General features: G+C 39.1%; 2 protein-coding genes across 2 annotated transcripts; one reads left to right on the forward strand and one right to left on the reverse strand.

Moving 5' to 3' along the window:
* Positions 1 to 9,307: 9,307 nt before the first annotated feature.
* Positions 9,308 to 12,182, forward strand: LOC306768596 (proteinase-activated receptor 2-like; the record flags this gene model as incomplete). The annotated part of the gene is made up of 2 exons (XM_079257004.1): positions 9,308 to 9,380; positions 11,095 to 12,182. The coding sequence occupies 2 exons, from the start codon at positions 9,308 to 9,310 to the stop codon at positions 12,180 to 12,182; spliced, it is 1,161 nt and encodes a 386-aa protein (XP_079113130.1).
* A 5,419-nt stretch (positions 12,183 to 17,601) lies between these two features.
* Positions 17,602 to 18,501, reverse strand: ch25hl2 (cholesterol 25-hydroxylase like 2; the record flags this gene model as incomplete). The annotated part of the gene is made up of 1 exon (XM_079256523.1): positions 17,602 to 18,501. One exon carries the CDS (start codon positions 18,499 to 18,501, stop codon positions 17,602 to 17,604), a length of 900 nt encoding a protein of 299 aa, XP_079112649.1.
* Between the last annotated feature and the right edge of the window lie 1,360 nt (positions 18,502 to 19,861).

Genomic DNA, 19,861 nt, shown 5'->3' on the forward strand with positions numbered 1-19,861 from the left:
AGTAGGATTTCGGTCAGGGCTCATCGAGGCCACTTTAAAATCATCCAATGTTTTCCTCTGAGCCGTTCTTGTGTGTTTTTAGCTGTGTGTTTTTGGGTCATTGTCTTGTTGAAAACCAATGACCTGCGACTGAGACCAAGTGATCCAACACTGGCCAGCGCATTTCTCCCTAGAATCTCTTGACAGTCTTGACATTTCACTGTACCTGCATAGATTCAAGACGCCCTGTACCAGATGCAGCAAAGCAGCCCCAGAACATAACAGATCCTCCTCCATGTCTCACAGTAGGGACTGTCTTCTTTTCTTAATATGCTTCGTTTTTCCCATCAGTGAATAAAGAGCTAATGTGGCAAAAAGTTCCATTTCTGTCTCATCTGTCCATAGGACACTCTCCCAGATGCATTGTGGCTTGTCGACGTGTAGTTGGCAAATGCCAATCTGGCTTTTTTGATTTGTTTTCAACATTGGTGTCCTCCTTGGTTGTCTCCCATTAAGTCCACTTTGGCTCAAACAACAAAAGATGGTGCGATCTGACACTGATGCTCCTTGAGCTTGAAGTTCACCTTTAATCTCTTTCTGGACTCTTTCTGGATTCTTTCCATTCGTATAATCCTTCTCTTTAATTTGTCATCAATTTTCCAACTGTGGCCACGTCCAGGGAGGTTGGCCACAGTCTCATGGATTTTAGATTTCTGAATGATATGAGCGACTGTAGTAACATCAAGCTGCTTGGAGATGGTCTGATAGCCTTTACCTTTAACATGCTTGTCTACAGTTTTCTGTCTAATCTCCTGAGACTACTCTTTCCTTTGCTTCCTCTGGTCCATGATGAATGAATTACACACCATGTCACCAAACAACACAGTGACTGTAGCCCTAAATGTAGGCCCACTGACTGATTACAAGATTGTAGACATCTGTGATGCTAATTAGTGGACACACCTTGGACTAACATGTCCCTTTGGTGACATTATTTTCACTCTTTTCTAGGAGTACCATCATATTTGTCCAGGCCTGTTTCATGAGTTTATTTTTTATAATTCTGCTTTCATTGGTTACATTTACCGGTAATAGAATTTTTACTTATAATTACTTTTGTCAGATTCAAGTGTTTTCTGTGACTATTGTGAGTTTTTCTGTCATTTAGCAACAATTTTATCCATGTTTTTAACTATCTGAAGATAATCTGAAAACAATTCCAGCACACGTCTCCTGAGAAATGCATCTGGACCTCCACTTAATCCATCTGCTTTTGGCTGAAGCCTCACCAGAAATGGGCAAGTCGCGTTGGCTGCCAAGATACCATTCTGAAGAAAATACAGAGAAAGTGGCCGGATAACAGCATGACTGGACTAAAAATCAGTGGCTATAGGTCTGATGGAGTTATGATGCCTCCTCCATGTCTGAACCTCAGCCTTACTACGCAGTGAGTACTAGACATGTTTCAGTGCTGCATCTTCATAAGCTTTATCACTGACTGAATTTAGGCCACTTTTAGCCTAAATAGTTCAGTCATTATGAGCTCAGATGTCACAAAAAGTCATCTAAATAGTTCAGAAGAAGTCTGGAAGTTATCATCAAATCTTAGAAAACACCAACCATTCTCCAGAGTTTTATTTGAAAACTGGTTGATTTGCCGTCTTGGATTTCTAAGAACATCACAGAGACAGTTAGTAATCCCCTTACATACTAACTCAAAGAGTCAGTTTCAGAGCCACCAATGAACCAAGCGTGCATAGTTCAGTCTCCCAGAAAGATCAGGAGAAACTCCTCCATGCATTCATATCCAGCAGACTGTAACTGTCTTTTAACAGGACTTCCTAAAAAAAAAAAAAGCATTAAACATCTGCAGCTCATCCAGATGCTGCTGCTGGAACTTTAACTAGAACTAAGAGGTCTGAACACATCACACCAGTTTTAAAATCTTTACACTGGTTTCCAGTCAATCACAGGATAGATTTCAAAACTCTGCTGTTTACAAATCCCAGAATGGTTTAGGACCAGAATACATCTGTGATATGTTCAGAAAATATAAACCAAGCAGAGCTCTTCGATCCAAAGACTCGGGTCAACGAGTCCAGACCAGAGTCCAGACCAGAGTCCAGACTAAACATGGAGAAGCGGCATTTAGCTGTTACGCTGCAAACAAGTGGAACAATCTGCCAGTGGAGATTAAACTTTCACCAAATGTAGAAACTTTTAAATCCAGGTTAAAAACCTTTCTTTTCTCATTTGCCTATGCATGATATCTGCACAATAACTTTTAATTAATTCTGCTTTTAATTATTTTAATATAATTGATTTTATTGTGATTTTGTTATTTGTATTTTCTTTTATGCTTTTTTCTGTAATGCTTTTAATGTTTCATGTAAAGCACTATCTTGAAAAAACTTCCAAACTCCACAACAAAGTTGTTAATCCAAACTAGCAACCTTCTTGCTGGGAAGTGACGGTGTTCACACCTATAAGTCTGTGCTAACACAATGAAAAGTTTTTAAAAAATGTATGCAGGCTTAGTTTGGAACTGTCTGGAAGCCATCTGGTTTGTGACCGCGGAGGCAGTCAACAGATGGGTTCCCATGTTGCTGTGACCGAAGCAGACTGAGGAAAGTTGCTGAAGGACTCCATTTATTACTGCAGGGTTTTCTTTCAGTTCCTAAGATCAAATCATCAAGTTGCTCAGAAAAATATAGAGCATATCTAAAATCAAAGCATATATATATATATATATATATATATATATATATATATATATATATATATATATTCATTAACTCAGGTCAGTGCTGGTTCTCAGTACAAAAGAATAATTACAATTATTTAAAAAAACACAAAAATATAAAAGTATAAGCACTATAAAACTAAACCTAACATTAGCAGAGTATTTGCAAAGCATCTGACAGGTTGAGGTGCAGGTACAAACATGAATGACTGTGTTATTGTGCAGGAGAGTAATGTCTGGAGGAAGAAACTCTTTGTGTCTGTCTGTTTTACCCTGCAGCGCTCTGTAGCACCTGCCAGATGGGAGAACTTTTAAAAGTCTGTATGCAGGGTTTGAGGGGTCTGCAGAGATGTCACCTGCCCATTTCCTAACCCTGGACATATACAAGTCCTGGATGAGGGATAGGTCGTAGATTAGCTCCCCTCTGCAAGCCTGATTGTCCTTTGCAGTCTCTGCATGTCCACTTTGGTGACTGATCCAAACCAGACAGTCATGCAAAGTGCAAAGTACAGACTAGACGATGGTGGTGGACAAGGGGATCAGCAACCCCCATGGCAGGTTAAACTTCCAGAGTTGCAGAAAGTACCTTTTTCCTGACAGTCTACGTGAGGAGTCTGCTCCGAGAGATTCACAGAAACCTGAATGTGACGGTAGATGCTGTGTGCTGTTGAGGATGGTGAGGGTGGCAGATGTCGGGGGAATTTCTTCTAAAGTCGATCGTCTCCACAGTCTTGACTGGGTTCAGCTCCAGATAGTTCTGACTACACAAGTGGACCAACTGTTCCACATCCTGTCATCCACATAATTTAAGTTTTACAGAAGGGTCATCAGAGGCACAGTCACTGGTGTCGAGGGAGTAGAGTAGTGGGGAGAGGACACAGCCCTGAGGGTGCGGTACTGATAGTCAGAGAACTAGATGTGGTGCTTCCCAGCCTCGCCTGCTGCATTCTGTCAAGTCAAAAAACTAGGAATCCACCAGCAGGTGGGGGGGGGCAGCTTTCTCTGTAGGATTTCAGGGATGACCGTGTTAAACGTGGAGCTGAAGTCCACCAACAGGATTCTCACATACATCTGAGGAGTCGAGGTGTGGCTTTTTTAAGCCACTGCACCTCATTTTTACCATTACATTAAAATGCAATATGAAAAACCATCAGGCTAGTGTGACTTCCGCTTTGACTTCAGCAGAACTGACACCGAGTCAGGTTTAGAAATTCACGTCATGTGGAACTAAGAGGGGTTTAGACTAGCTGACCATTGTGTCTCAGGGTGTAATGGGTGGCATGCTGCTGGAAATGGAAAGGACGAACTGGATGTTCCTTGTTTTGAAAACAAAACGCAGCAAAGGTTTGCTCTCAAAGTAGGACAGCACCCAGCAAGGATTTCATTACCTGTGTAAAACTATCCTAGTAGGCCACCAAAATCCACTTCCTATTGTTAAACTAACTTTTGTTAAAGTACCACAAGATTCATGTCTGCTCTGCTGGGCCTCAACTAAGCATATCAAGTACATGGTGTTCGGATGAGAACTGGTAACTCCTTCCTTAACATTTTAAACAGTAAGACCTTATTTTCTCACAAGATTCACACTCAAACAATTTTTCTTTAGATTTATGTGTAATTTGCTCTAACCTCAATGATTTCAATACCATCTTGTACAGATACAGTCAATCTTTATGTATCTATCCAGCTTCTTCTGCACATCCAAAGTCGGATTACAGAGACAACAGGTTCAGCAGTGACACCCTCCAGCTCCTGGCCTGTCTCCAGGGGTCTCACCTTGTCCCCATTATCTGAGTGAGGTGCCTCTATCTGTCTGTCTGTCTGTGTATATACACATATATATATATATATATATATATATATATGTGTGTGTGTGTGTATATACACATATATATATATATATATATATGTGTGTGTGTGTGTGTGTGTATATACACACATATATATATATATATGTGTGTGTGTGTGTGTGTGTGTGTGTGTGTATATACACATATATATATATATGTGTGTGTGTGTGTATATACACATATATATATATATGTGTGTGTGTGTGTGTATATACACATATATATATATATATATGTGTGTGTGTGTGTATATACACATATATATATATATATATGTGTGTGTGTGTGTATATACACATATATATATATATATGTGTGTGTGTGTGTATATACACATATATATATATATATATGTGTGTGTGTGTGTATATACACATATATATATATATATATGTGTGTGTGTGTGTATATACACATATATATATATATATATGTGTGTGTGTGTGTATATACACATATATATATATATATATGTGTGTGTGTGTGTATATACACATATATATATATATGTGTGTGTGTGTGTGTATATACACATATATATATATATGTGTGTGTGTGTGTGTATATACACATATATATATATATGTGTGTGTGTGTGTGTATATACACATATATATATATATATGTGTGTGTGTGTGTATATACACATATATATATATATATGTGTGTGTGTGTGTATATACACATATATATATATATATATATGTGTGTGTGTGTGTATATACACATATATATATATATATATATGTGTGTGTGTGTGTATATACACATATATATATATGTGTGTGTGTGTGTATATACACATATATATATATGTGTGTGTGTGTGTATATACACATATATATATATATGTGTGTGTGTGTGTATATACACATATATATATATATATGTGTGTGTGTGTGTATATACACATATATATATATATATGTGTGTGTGTGTGTGTATATACACATATATATATATATATGTGTGTGTGTGTGTGTATACACATATATATATATGTGTGTGTGTGTGTGTGTATACACATATATATATGTGTGTGTGTGTGTGTGTATACACATATATGTGTGTGTGTGTGTGTATATACACATATGTGTGTGTGTGTGTGTGTATATACACATATGTGTGTGTGTGTGTGTGTATATACACATATGTGTGTGTGTGTGTGTGTATATACACATATATGTGTGTGTGTGTGTGTGTATATACACATATGTGTGTGTGTGTGTGTGTGTATATACACATATGTGTGTGTGTGTGTGTATATACACATATGTGTGTGTGTGTGTATATACACATATGTGTGTGTGTGTGTGTGTGTGTGTGTATATACACATATGTGTGTGTGTGTGTGTGTGTGTGTATATACACATATATGTGTGTGTGTGTGTGTGTGTGTGTATATACACATATGTGTGTGTGTGTGTGTGTATATACACATATGTGTGTGTGTGTGTGTGTATATACACATATATGTGTGTGTGTGTGTGTATATACACATATATGTGTGTGTGTGTGTGTATATACACATGTGTGTGTGTGTGTGTGTATATACACATATATGTGTGTGTGTGTATATACACATATATGTGTGTGTGTGTATATACACATATGTGTGTGTGTGTGTGTATATACACATATGTGTGTGTGTGTGTGTATATACACATATGTGTGTGTGTGTGTGTGTATATACACATATGTGTGTGTGTGTGTATATACACATATGTGTGTGTGTGTGTGTATATACACATATGTGTGTGTGTGTGTGTGTGTATATACACATGTGTGTGTGTGTGTGTATATACACGTGTGTGTGTGTGTGTGTATATACACATGTGTGTGTGTGTGTGTGTGTGTATATACACATGTGTGTGTGTGTGTGTGTGTGTATATACACATGTGTGTGTGTGTGTGTGTGTGTGTATATACACATGTGTGTGTGTGTGTGTGTGTGTATATACACATATATGTGTGTGTGTGTGTGTGTGTATATACACATATATATGTGTGTGTGTGTGTGTGTATATACACATATATATATATGTGTGTGTGTGTATATACACATATATATATGTGTGTGTGTGTGTGTATATACACATATATATATGTGTGTGTGTGTGTGTATATACACATATATATATATATATATGTGTGTGTGTGTATATACACATATATATATATATATGTGTGTGTGTGTGTGTGTGTATATACACATATGTGTGTGTGTGTGTGTGTGTGTATATACACATATATGTGTGTGTGTGTGTGTGTGTGTGTGTATATACACATATATGTGTGTGTGTGTGTGTGTGTGTGTGTGTGTGTATATACACATATATGTGTGTGTGTGTGTGTGTGTGTGTGTATATACACATATATATACACAAGGTCAGCAGGAAGAAGTCTTATTTTTACAGCAAACACAAAATCAATTCAGTGTTTGCATTGAAACATAAAGGCAAAATCCAATCAATAACATTAAATTGAATTAAACAAAATAAGCGATGCAACAAGTCCTTTTTTTTCTGTAATCAGTTGCTTCCCTGTCCCCAACACTCTGTTAAACCACCCACTCTTAGTTTAAACCTGTTTTGTTGACTTGGTGTGCATGTGTCAAGGTTAGTCTGGCTGAAAATCCAGATTTTTTTTTTTTTTTTTTTTTTTTTTTTTTTTCTTATTTAAATATAAGCAAACTTTCTCTCCCTCACAGGGAACAGCACAGACAACTAGAATCTAAAGCACCAATCAGGACTCTACATTATTACAGTCTATTGGGTTTTATTTCTGTTGCTCTGTTCTATAGTTTTCTCTTTAGACTTTCTGAGCTGGACTTCTCTATATAATCTTGCTACCTGGGTTATTTCTGTATTTTGTGAAGTTTCTTCCCTTGTTCATTTAGTTACCTTTACTTCCTGTTTATGTCACGCCTGCTTTCCACTGCTGCCACACCTGTTGTTTACTTGTACTTAACTCCCTCTGAAACCATGTCCACACGTAGCCAGGTTTCTGTAAAACAGAATACCATCCCCCTTTCAGCCAGTAAAAGAAAAATGAGTTCACACAACATCGTCTTTCAAAAACAAATCCATCCACATAACCACGTTGTTAAGCACAGTCATAACCATATCAAATTTTTGTGGCTTTAGCGCCCCTAATCCTACCCAATAAGAATAACCATTGGTCTCATGACGTCTCTTCCACAAGACACAAAACGTGCCTCTAATGTCATATGCATAAGTGGTGGAAAACTGTCCTTCATCTAGTCTGTGTGGCGCGGTACTGATGGCTGTGTAAACACAAACAAACACAAAGCACTGGAACAATGGATAACGCCAACACAGTTCTGAGGACCTCCATGTTGTAGAAAACAAAGGTTGCACATGTGACATCATGGTATATTTTGTCGCAGACGGTGACCGGCAGATCGGGTTATATACGTCCACATGTAGATATGCAAATGGGGTATTAACAAATCTTCGCTTTGGTTGGAAATTTTTTAAAGAATCGTTTTTGATTGCATAAATCTGTATTTATGTGTGGATGACCGGCCAAATTAGAGAAAAATATTTTTGTTTTGTGAGATGCCCACTGTGGACAAGGCCTTTACTCATTGGTTTCTTCAAAACAAATCAAATCAAAGATACTTTATTTATCCCCGAGGAGAAATTCAAGGTTCAAGCCAGCTTGTTCAAGGTTAGACATGCAGACATTTACATTTGACAAGTTTACAGAACAAACTGACATTTCGGCCCTGCAGCCAGTGTTACCGTTGTCGCCTTATAAATGAGGAAAGATGACATGAGTAAGGATGGGTGGGTGTTGGGAAAAAAACTTCACCTAAAGGGGGAAGGATAAAGATGCAACAACAAAAAAAAAAGAAAAAAAAAAAAGAAGCTGGCTTGGTCGTCTTTTCTTTAGTTTCTTTAGTGTCACTAGTGCTGTCATACTACTTAGTCAGTCATGTACTTCGTCCTGCGTTTTGTGGTTTGGATTGAATGGGTTTGTTCTGACATGGCAGTGCCATTAGTTTGTCTTAAAAACCCTTATTTCCCTACATCCATCTGTGTTTAGGTGCCTTATCTTTGTCTACATTAAAAAATCATGACAAACCTTTAACTTCAATCATGTTGGAAAAGAGAGACAGCTTTTAAACTTCAGGTTTGTTTAAAAAATCAAGTTATTCCATCATCCCCGCTTTACACTGAAGTACGGTGTATAAGCAAAACACACCAAAGATTCAGAAGAAAATTCAATAATTCCCATTTAAAAAAAAAACATTACTTGGTAGATAAAATGTTGCTATGATAAGTATGAAGTATAACTGCATATTCTGTGAGTGATTGTGAGACAAAAGAAGGTATGTCCTAAGATTCTTCAAATGTTTGAACTGTTAGCAAATCTGATGCTGGCTGAACTTCTTACTCCGTCCTTTTAAGCTACAAACAAAATATAAATGATGGGTTCTGTGTAATCATCTTATTTTTCTCTCTTTTTACTCATCCTAAAACAGGATGTTCAGCAGACAGAGTGACAGATACAATGTGATTAAGGCAGAACTTTGAACATCTCTTTCATTCCTGGATAGATAGATAGATTATGATTATGGAAAGTCATCTGGTTTCAATGCAGAGATGAAAATCGCCTCTCACACATGGAGGAGTTATTGTGAAAGGAAAGAATGACTTCCTGAACCTTTCTTTAGACCAGGGTTTATATGAAAGCCCTATAGAGCTTGATGAACCCCAATAAGACCAGACTCAGGGGGACCCTGACTGACTCCCACCTCAGTGACCTCGTCAGGGAGCCAGGTGCGACCCAACATGGAGAGACAGGTAATGTCCAAAGATCAACTCCATGTTTTCCACTAAGTAACAACAACTTGCCTTGTTCCACATGCACTGTTTCTGGTTGTTGACATGTTGCACTTGGTTAAAGTTTAGTGGCTGTAATTATTGTTTCTTGCCCCTCTAACTATGGCTTTATTGTTCTATTGCTATATTGATGTTTTATGTAACATTTTATTTGCCCAGATAGGAAAAAAAACAAAACACTGTATTTGCTGTTGAACAATAATTAAAATAACTTTGTGCATTTTCTTCTGTTTCATTGTTAAAGCTGCAGGATTTGGCCCGTGGCTCGCTGGATCATTTTCAGTTTGGCCCTTGGAGGCAAAAAGTTTGGGCACCCCTGCTTTAGACTGTAGCTGCAGCGGTCTGTTTGGAGAAGGGCTCAGCTCCCTTCAGCGTACGGTGAAGTGGAAATGAAGAGCTGTCCATGATGGAAACCAGTTTGTTCAGGGATCCTCCTGTCTGATAGTTTCCAGTATCAACTCATTTGGCCAACATTATGGATCAATTTGTTGATCCTGATGAATTTCCTGGAGTTGATGCTGTTCCCCCAGTTATACATAATGGTACTGGCCACCATTACTGGTTATAAATAGCATCATTAGTAGACTGCTCCCTCATACCTTTTTGCTTTTGTCACTACCAGCAATCTCAGATGAGTTTCTCTACCTAGAGTGACTTTTTTTGTTAAAAGGTATTCATATCCTCTGCTTCTGACTCCTCCCAGACTTTAAACTTATCGTCTCAGACACGCTGATGAGAGATGTGGGAGTCCACAGGTGCTTTTCTGTGTGAAATACTCTGATCTGGTGATTTTTTTCTGCTTTAATATTGCTTTAATGGTTCAATGTGTTTTAAAGTATTGTGTAACATGTAACCTGATACGGTGTGTAAGCCCTTCCCCGTTTTGCTCTTTCATGCTGTCCAGAGGTCATTTGGTGTCAAGCATCTGCCTGATGAAGCAGAGGTGCTGACAGGATTTCTGACTGCTTGTATCGGAATGATTTATTCAAATGTTTAATTTTACTGTCCACAAAATGTCACGTGGGGTGTGTCAACCCAGACGAGGATCCGTGGAAAGTTGTCATGGGAACAAGCCAGGTAGGCGGGTCAGGAATGACGTCAGCACGAGAGCAGGTAGTCTCGGGGAGTGTCTCTGCAGGTTTCTGACGTTACCTGGCATTTAGGAGGAAGCGTCGGACAGAGAAGCAGAGCAGAAAAGATCAACTCCGCAAACATGGATTTAACTCGGATATTGTCGCTCCTGGTGGTTTTCTGCGGTTTCTCAGCTTTGGATTGCTCACCAAGTAAGTTGGCAAAATCACTGCAGTGCGCGCGCGTGTGTGTGTGCGCGCGCGGGGGGTATTTACACACCGATGAGTTCAGAAACAAGCTGATTTATAGGGAAAGAGTTTGGGGTCTGGAAATGTAAGCACGTGATGTAAGCCAGCAGGAATAACTTCCAGTATGAAGTGTAAATCTGTGACTTTCAGTGATTCTCTGTTAGTGGTTGGAAAAACAAAAACAAGGAAATAAAAGTCTAGCTATGATCTCAACTCGAAATCCAGGCCTAAAAAGTTTCCATTGTCTAGTAATTACCTATTCTGTTCAGTTGCTTAGTAGTTCTTTTTTTTTTTGAGCTGATAATGATTTTAATTTTGTTTATTCCTTTCAGGTAACCGAGGTTTTTTCGGTGTTACGGACCCAACAGACAGCAAACAGGTTATCATTGATCAAGCTGCATCAGATGCACTAAAAAGCCGCCTCACCACTGTCTTCTTTCCCATCCTCTACCTCATCATTTTTCTGATGGGACTTCCTGCAAATGGCATGGCCATCTGGGTCTTCCTGTTCCGGACCAAGAAGAAGCACCCATCATCCATCTACATGGCCAACTTGGCTCTGGCCGACCTGCTTTTCGTCATTTGGATGCCTCTCAAGATTGCTTACCACTTCAATGGAAACAACTGGACCTACGGGGAGCCGTTATGTAAAGTCCTTGTGAGCTTCTTCTACGGGAACATGTACTGTTCCATCCTGTTCATCGCCTGTCTCAGCGTGCAGAGGTACTGGGTTGTGGCCCACCCCATGTCTTCACAAAGGAGGAACAACAAAGTTGCTGTGAGCGTCTGTGTGGCCATCTGGGCTTTCATTTGGCTCACCACCACTCCGCTATACCTGTATGACCACACAGTCAAGGTCAAAGACCCCAATATAACCACCTGCCATGATGTAACTCTCATAGAGGACCCCATGAATCCATTCCCTTCTGTCCAGCTGCCATACTTCTACTTCATCTTCATGGCTTTGGTTGTGTTCCTTGTGCCGTGCGTGGTGATAATTGTGGCATACATCCTGTTACTGCGAGCTCTGGGGAACGCCATGGAGGAAAGCACAACAGCCAAGAACCGTCGGAAAGCGGTGGTGTTGATCGTCATCGTCCTGGTGACGTTTCTCGTGTGTTTCATCCCCAGCAACATCATGCTGGTGGTGCATTACTCACTATTAAAAGATGCAGTGATCAATAACGGTTACAGCTTCTACATCTCCACGCTGTGCCTGGCGAGCCTAAACAGCTGCCTGGACCCGTTCATCTACTACTACGTGTCTGATGAATTCAGAGATCACGTAAAGAACACTCTGCTCTGCAGGAGCAGCAGGACGGTGGAGAGGATGAGGGTGTCCTTCAGTTCGATGAAATACTCCAAGAAAAGCAAGTCGTTCGTGTCGGACACTGGGAACACACAAAGTAGCACCTGCTAGTGAGGAAAAACAGGGAAAATCTTCCAGCTTGTGACGCTGAAAACTAAAGTCCTCAACCAGGGGAACTCAGAGCATCATATTACCCTAGGATGAACTTTAAATGTGAAAATGACTGCAGTTCATGGCGCGTGCGACTTCACTTTGAGCTGCTGCCATGTGTTACAATGTGAATGCTGTGTATCAATTTAAATATAAATGTGTGGTAAGCCTGCATATATTGTTTGATTAATAAGTCCTTTCCAAGAATTGACTGACTCTATTTCTGCATTCAGGGTGTGTGAAAGCAAGCAGCGTCCGACACGCAACAATGAGGAGAATTTACAAAGCATTGCCACATGAAATGTTTATATCTTATATGTCTGCTGCATATTTGCCAGCAAATGTCTTATTGTTTAAAGACTTTTTATGCCAAACCTTTGTTTTTATGTATTTTAAAAGTGAGCTTGAAAATTGTGAGATGGTTACATATTTTCTTAAATAAAAAGCAATAACAGCATCAAGTTTCTGTGAAACTCCTTTCGCACTGTTCAAGTTTTATTGTCCTGAATGAGTCAGCAGCCTTATTGTCGTCATGCAGGCAGGCTCTGATGTACATTATGTTTCGTGGAAATGTTTGGAATTCCTGGAATGTGTTGTGTTGAAATGCAGTGCAGTGAAGTGCGCGGATGTGTTTACAAACGAGAGACTACATTTTCTCATTTCGGTTAATCATTCAGATTTCTGAAGAAAGAAGTGAGGGAGAGAGGGTCAAAGTCAAACGTGTTCACGCGTGTGTGATTGATGATCTAATGATGTGATGACATCACTGGTTTCAGTGTGACAGTGTTTCACCTTCTGTAACCTAAACATTGAAGATTCATATCTCCATAAGGGTACATGGCTGCTGGTCTCCTTTCCCAGCTTTTCCTGTTGCTGCTTCTTCAATTTCTCTTTAATCCAAATGTTTTGAAATATAATATGCTGCTTATTTGTCTCCAGCTTTCCAGAAGTTTATGGTATTGTGGTCTTTAAATCATGACAAGGAGTTTGTGATCTGCTATTTCAGGTAATGACCCCACCCGGTCACAACCATCCCCCCCCCCCCACACACACACACGTACCATGATTGCTGATAACTTCTTGTGTAATGACGGGTTGTGGACTGTTTGAAGAGGTAAATGATTGCTCTTTAGTGTCACCTTACCCTTTGTTGCTCTGAGTAGAATACCTTCTGTTTGCTAAGGGCAGAGCCACACCCTGACCGAGTTACACTAACACATTTCATCTAGCATTAATAGTTACATGTTGTGCAAATGCCCAGAAAATTAATGGATTTCATGACTGATCATTTATGAGTGTGTATTTTAAATCAGCTGTTAAACAACTTTCCACTGCAGATAAAGTTAAAGTAAATAAAAGCTGAGAAATAAACTAGCAGGTTTGTAAAGCAGGGAGAATATTTTAGTTTTTGAGCAGATAATTTTTATAAAAATGAATGATGAGAAACTAAACTGGTTATAATTTGTAGAACCTGCTTTCTGATTTATTGCTAGAAATGAAATACATTTTCTGCATGTTTTCCTTCTAACTGCATCCTTAAGATGTTTATTTCTAATTTGACCACTTTTCCTGGAACAACCATGTGTAGCTGAAAAGGTGGAGGGTGTTCCTCAACACACCTTTATAGTACTTTTGTCTTTAACTCTAATCTAAAAGTATGCATTAACAGTACATGAGTTAATATTTGACCAAGAAAAAGACTCAAACAAGTTAGAAAGAGACACATGAGACAAAGCTGCAAAGCAATTTAATGCAGACATGAAATAACCATAAGGAGAAATTAAATGACCAAATACAGGCACAAAATGTTCCAGATTTGATGCCAGTCATTTTAAGATGCAAAATGACTATAAATTAAAACCAAACAAACATAACTACGATACAAAGTGACCAAAATGATTTTATTAAAACCAAAACGATAGCAAAGAGACAAAAATGAAGAAACAAGGATATCCAAAACAACATCACTACAAACCAAGCAGTGTGACATGGATGTTTTCTGCTTCTCTCTGGATGCCTAAGGCAATAAAGTGGTATTTGTTGGTTCAGACATTTTTATTAACCCCATTTCAAGGTGGGAAAGTAAGAGTCTTCTGCATTTAGATACTTCTGTTATCTGTCTCAAGTCTTGACACTAAGCTAAGCTAACTAAGCTAACCGGTTAGCTCACATCTAAAGTACACACATGCCTGATTTTAAAGCTCCTATCACACCATCAGTACACAGTTGCATATAGTTCCCTAAATGTTCAGAATACATTTAAAATATTTGTAACATGAAATTTAAAAACCTTTAGACAGTAGTGAAGTTCAGATAAGGTCAATTCTGCGTTTGCAGAGTCTGTTCTCATGAGAGAGGTCCTACTTTGTGATGCACTATTTTACAAGTTTGTCCTTCTCTTCGTAGAAATAGACTTCTGCTGAAAAATTTTCATTACGCCCCAAAACTTCTCAGTTTGTTGCCGCTTTTAAAACTATTATTTAAATAGAGGATGAAAAACACAGTACGTAATGGGGAAATAGTTAATAATAGATCTATGTCCTCACCCAATATGAGGATTTTGCAAGGCTGATTTTAACAATGACACATAGACAAGTCCAAAATGTCCGAATCTAGTATCCAAAATAAACTTGTTGTAACAGTTTCCATGTAAACCAGAAACATGCCAAACCGGTTCTGACTGAAAGGACTGTTGCACGATAAATGACAAAGGTAAACAGAGAGGAGTCACATGGAACAGCGGGGTTTCGATTTCCACTACACCTTTATGATTCACTGTCAGCCTACGTGATATGAAAAGATGCAAATGAGATTTATATTATTTTTATGTTATAGAGTCTAATCTTCACATTATATGAGGTCTTGCTGATCCTCTTGTGTGTGCAGGAAGTATGACATCTGCTGGTTGCTGTAAAACTAGAACTGAACCACACAGTTTTCCAGTAAAGACTGGAACCTCTTTATGGAGAAAATACAACCAGATATTTATGTGTTTCATACATACAACATAATAAAATTAAAGAGACTTGCTTTCTACTGATCCATCCTGTTGTTTAAAGATAGCATACTACTCCACTGTATAAGGGATATTTAAAATAGCCACAAGGACAACCTAAGAGTTGCACACAGGAAAAAAAAGTCTGAAACAGATAGAATGAATTTGAAATATTAACTTTTATTGTGATCATTGCAAAAATAATCCTTCTAATCAAGTCTAATTATCTTACATTGATACAATCCACAGGAGCAGAATGTGTACAATGTTAATCATGACAAGAGTGACAAGATCCTCAATTGGATCATTTCACACACTTTTTACATTCAATAATATTTACCGAGACACTATTTGAGACCACATTGGGGTTTTTTTGTTTTTTTTTACAGTAAATTTATCTGCAATAACTTGTTTTAAGACCTGACACCAATCCACACACTTTAAGAAATGACTTGGAAAATAAAACATGAAGAAATTCAGACGAGAATCAAATGAAACAATCTGACAGAACTGCAGGCTTTAGTCAAGTAAGAAACGTGTGTCTTTAAATAAATAGTGAAGGACTTATTCAAAGTCTTTTTATTAGGTAATAAAAAAAACAAGCTGTTTATTCTTTCAGTGATGCTTCTTTCTCACTTTAAGATAAGATCTTAAAGCAAAACCATCTGAACGATATGATTCCTCAGAACCGCCGGAGCAGCAGTTCACGCTGTATCTGTGGATGACAACGGTTAAAGTAGTAGAACAAGTTGCCCAATCACTGTGAGGTTGATGGTTCCACTCCCACTTCATCCCAGTCAGTCTGTCGATGGCCAAGCTGTTTCCCCACCATCTCTCCTTTCTGGTTTATTTACGTTTAGTTGTAGTTTGGGAGGTCATCGGCACACACTGGTGTGACTTTATCATCTTTCTATCACTGATAGGTGGAATGTGGAGCACTAGATAAATCTAATCAGCTATAACTAAGTTTATTTGAAAATGCATTGTCTGATTTAAAAGAATAGAAAAAGGCAAAGCTTGTTTATTTGTAAATTAAATTTCATGTACAAAACATTTCAAAATGTTTCACATAAAACATTAAAAGAATTACAGCTAGATGCAGAAGAAGCATTGAAAAAACTCAAAAAGGACATGAAGAGAAACAAAATCATGACATGAAATCATTAAAAGGTTGTGCAAAACTCATAAAATACTAAGTAGAAATGTAAAATAACTGAATTAAATTATTAATTATTAAAAGCAAGATAAGCTTGGTGCAGATTCATGCACGAGAAAAGAAATGTTTTTAACCTAGATGTAAAGGTGTTAAAGATTTGGTGAAAGTTTCATCTCCACTGGCAGTTTGTTCCACTTTTTTCTCCCCCAAAAAACAATTAAAAGCAGATCTTGAATTCAGAAGAATTATTGTTTAGTTGCTTCTTTTTTATGATCTTTTGTCCCCCAAAATAACAACAAATAACAGAAACAACAGTAAAAGACACATCAACAGGAGTGTTTGACCATTTATTTTTCACTTGCTTTCAAAGCTGAAATTTTTTCCTTTCCCATCAAGTCTAACCAAGCAAAATTATGTAAATTATTTCATTTAAATTACAGTCTGAAGCATCTCAAGTTAGGTGTCCTTCCCCTCTTATAAACATGGGAAAGTTTTTGTAGTAAATAGTTAAACTCTGTTTTCACAGTCGTATGTTTAACATGTCATGTTCTCATTTAATGAGCTTAATTAAGAACTCTTTCCGCAGGAGAATTTTCTCTCAAAGACAGAATGATAGATTAGTATTGCACCCACGCATCATTCTGGAATGGAGCTAAAAGACGCCATTCATGCATGCAAGAGAGACGGCCAGCCCTGAGGAGGGAGAGAGAGGGCGAGCGATCAAGCTGACAGATCACACCACCTACCGTCAGCAGAAACTCTGCTTGGTAAAGTTTAACCAACGCATATTTCCAGTAAATTATTTTTTTCTTTCTTTCTTATTTCTCAGATGAACTAAAAAAAAATGCACGGAAACTGACCTGAGACCGTCAAAGTCAACATAAATGAGAAATCTCTATTAATAAAGAGGTAAATTTATATGTACAACAGTACAGGATAGTCAATATGCACACATAGAGATATAAAAGATACTCGTTTTTTTCATCGACTTACCAGGCAGTCAAGTAATGTTAGGCTGATTATCAGCAGAGGAAAATGCCAAACAAATGAGTAAATATGATAATATCAAAGTCAGGTGAAATGCTGGGACACAGAAGACAGAAAAATCGGTCTGCAAGAGAGCGGAGAAAAAAGCAAAACAAGACGAGTGCATTGGGACTTGAGCAGGTACAAAAGAGGCAGTTTGAGTGAGTGAGAGGCAGAGTCAATAAGAGATTTATTCAGGCTCTTCAGTCTTTTCTCCCTTTCATCTCGTCTGGCTCTCCTGAGGCAGTGTGGCTCGAGGGAGCTGGCACGGTGTGGGTTCCCCCCAGCCAGTCCCAGTGCGAGAAGAATGGGGCGAAGTTAGTGCCAGGATGCTGGTGGTGAGCGTCGTGCTTGGGGGCACCACCCCAAAGGCCAAAGGGCACCAGGTTGTGCGTGGCCCAAGGGAAGTCGTAGCCACAGTGATCTTCAGTGGCTACGTAGACGTTGAAGACCATAAAAGCCCAAGTGGTGAGGCAGTGGCACTGCAGCAGGATAGGATCCACCGTTGCCCAAAATCCCACGCTGAATAACTCCCAGCCAGACAGGTACTGGGTCACCAGGCTGAAAGGCTGGTTGTACTGGTGGTGTATGGCATGGAAAGTGCGGTACAACCAGGGCACCCGATGGTGCAGCAGGTGCCACAGGTAATACTGGAAATCAAAAACAACCATGCAGCCCAGAATGCCCAGGTAGAAGCTCCAGAGAGTGGGGGCTTCACGCGGCAGAGGCGTGGGTGGTCTCCACAGCCACTGCGCAACAGCCGCAGGGAAAACAAAAAACAGGTGATTGTAGATGGTGACGCCCAGCGTAGACCAGATGCTAGGCCAGGTGACAGGTCTGTCGGGATGCAGCCGGTGACGGTTGATGCAGGGCCAGGTGGGAGCCAGCAGGTCCAGCACGGTGTAAAGACCAACCAGCATAAAGTACATAGTGACTGACAGGACCACAGGGAAGAGAGGGCTCCTCAGAAGGTCGTGGTGGTTCTGGCGGAGATAGTCCCAAACAGGCTGCAGAACCAACTCCTGGGACTGGCCCCCAGTTACGTTTTCTATATCCGACATCCAGGACAAAGCCTCAGTTCTGAGTATCCCGCCTGTGCTCATCCCTAATGTGCCGTTTCTCTCCCAAAGAGGGCTGATCCAAGCGGATTATTTTCTAACAAGCCCCAAGAGAGGATAAAGAGGGTCTAAATGACTGGAGAGACCCAATCAGCAGCTTCATATAGGTTAAGAAAACAGCAAATTATGTGGTGTTGTCGTGCCAAATTGGCCTGGTGGACTGCCTTTGCCTCTTATGTATGTTCAAGCCCCACCTCCACCCCTCCACCCTCTGCATTTTAAAAGAAGTCGCTCTGTAAAGGCCCTTTTTCATGGCCACAAGGCCCGCAGCCAGGACTCAGGAGCCGGGCCACAACAGCTCTCATTTTTGACCCAAATCATGGAGAGAGAGCTTCCGTTTTCTTGTGAGTTTGACTTGGTCACAAAAATCTAAAGATGCTGTCTCTCAGCTGTGAACAAGAACAGCAGAAAACATTAACTTTAACACAACAAGTGATTTTTTCAGGCCAGCATTTCAACAAAGCGCCTGGTGATGTTTTGTCTCCCAAACTCTCTGATCATCAGACACATACAGTGCACAGATTCACACACACACACACACACACACACACACACACACACACACACACACACACACCACATGAGCCCAAAAGAGTCATTAATCATAAAAAGTTGTCAAATGAGACATGCATTCAAAAGAACTGGACAGAATTAGAGCAACGATTGACCACAGCTTTTGTTTCTGATGTAATAATTCTGCAGAGAGAGGACATTTTAATAAATATCATTTCATACCATGTCATAGATTTGGTTGTTTTCCTGCTTGTTTTGTGCAGCTGATGCACATCACAGATGGTGAACAAACAAATCCAGAATACACAAGTACTCTTTTATAAGTTTACATACTTTTACATTAGTGCCGTCGCTGTAGCATCTTTTATCTTTGCTTTACTTCACAGCCCTGAAAATATGTTTAATATTAGACAATTGGTTGGCAATTGCCAAGTATAAAAGATACAAACACATTTTATATCCTTTAATGGAACAAACGACTGATAAAGCTATTTGAGAAAAACTGTTTAGATATCATTGTCTTTCATTCCTCCTTCCCCTCTCTTTTTTCTTGCACTTATAATCTAATAATGAAATAATCATCACAATATATTAAGATTTAGACACATGTTACAAGTAGATTTAATGGGAAAATTGTCCAATAGTTTGTGTGCTGCTGTCTTTTTTAAAAATCCTTCTCTGAATCTAATCAAGCCTCATAAATATGTCTATTTGATACTTTTTTTTATTGTGTTATAAGACATAAATCAGCATCACTGCTATTCCTGGAGATGTCCACTTTGAGTCTGCGGTGCGCTACAGAGTCTCATGCAGGAGAAGTCGACATGATCTG

The sequence above is a fragment of the Telmatherina bonti genome (assembly GCF_933228915.1).
Source record: "Telmatherina bonti genome assembly, chromosome: 17".
NCBI classification, from domain to species: domain Eukaryota; kingdom Metazoa; phylum Chordata; class Actinopteri; order Atheriniformes; family Telmatherinidae; genus Telmatherina; species Telmatherina bonti.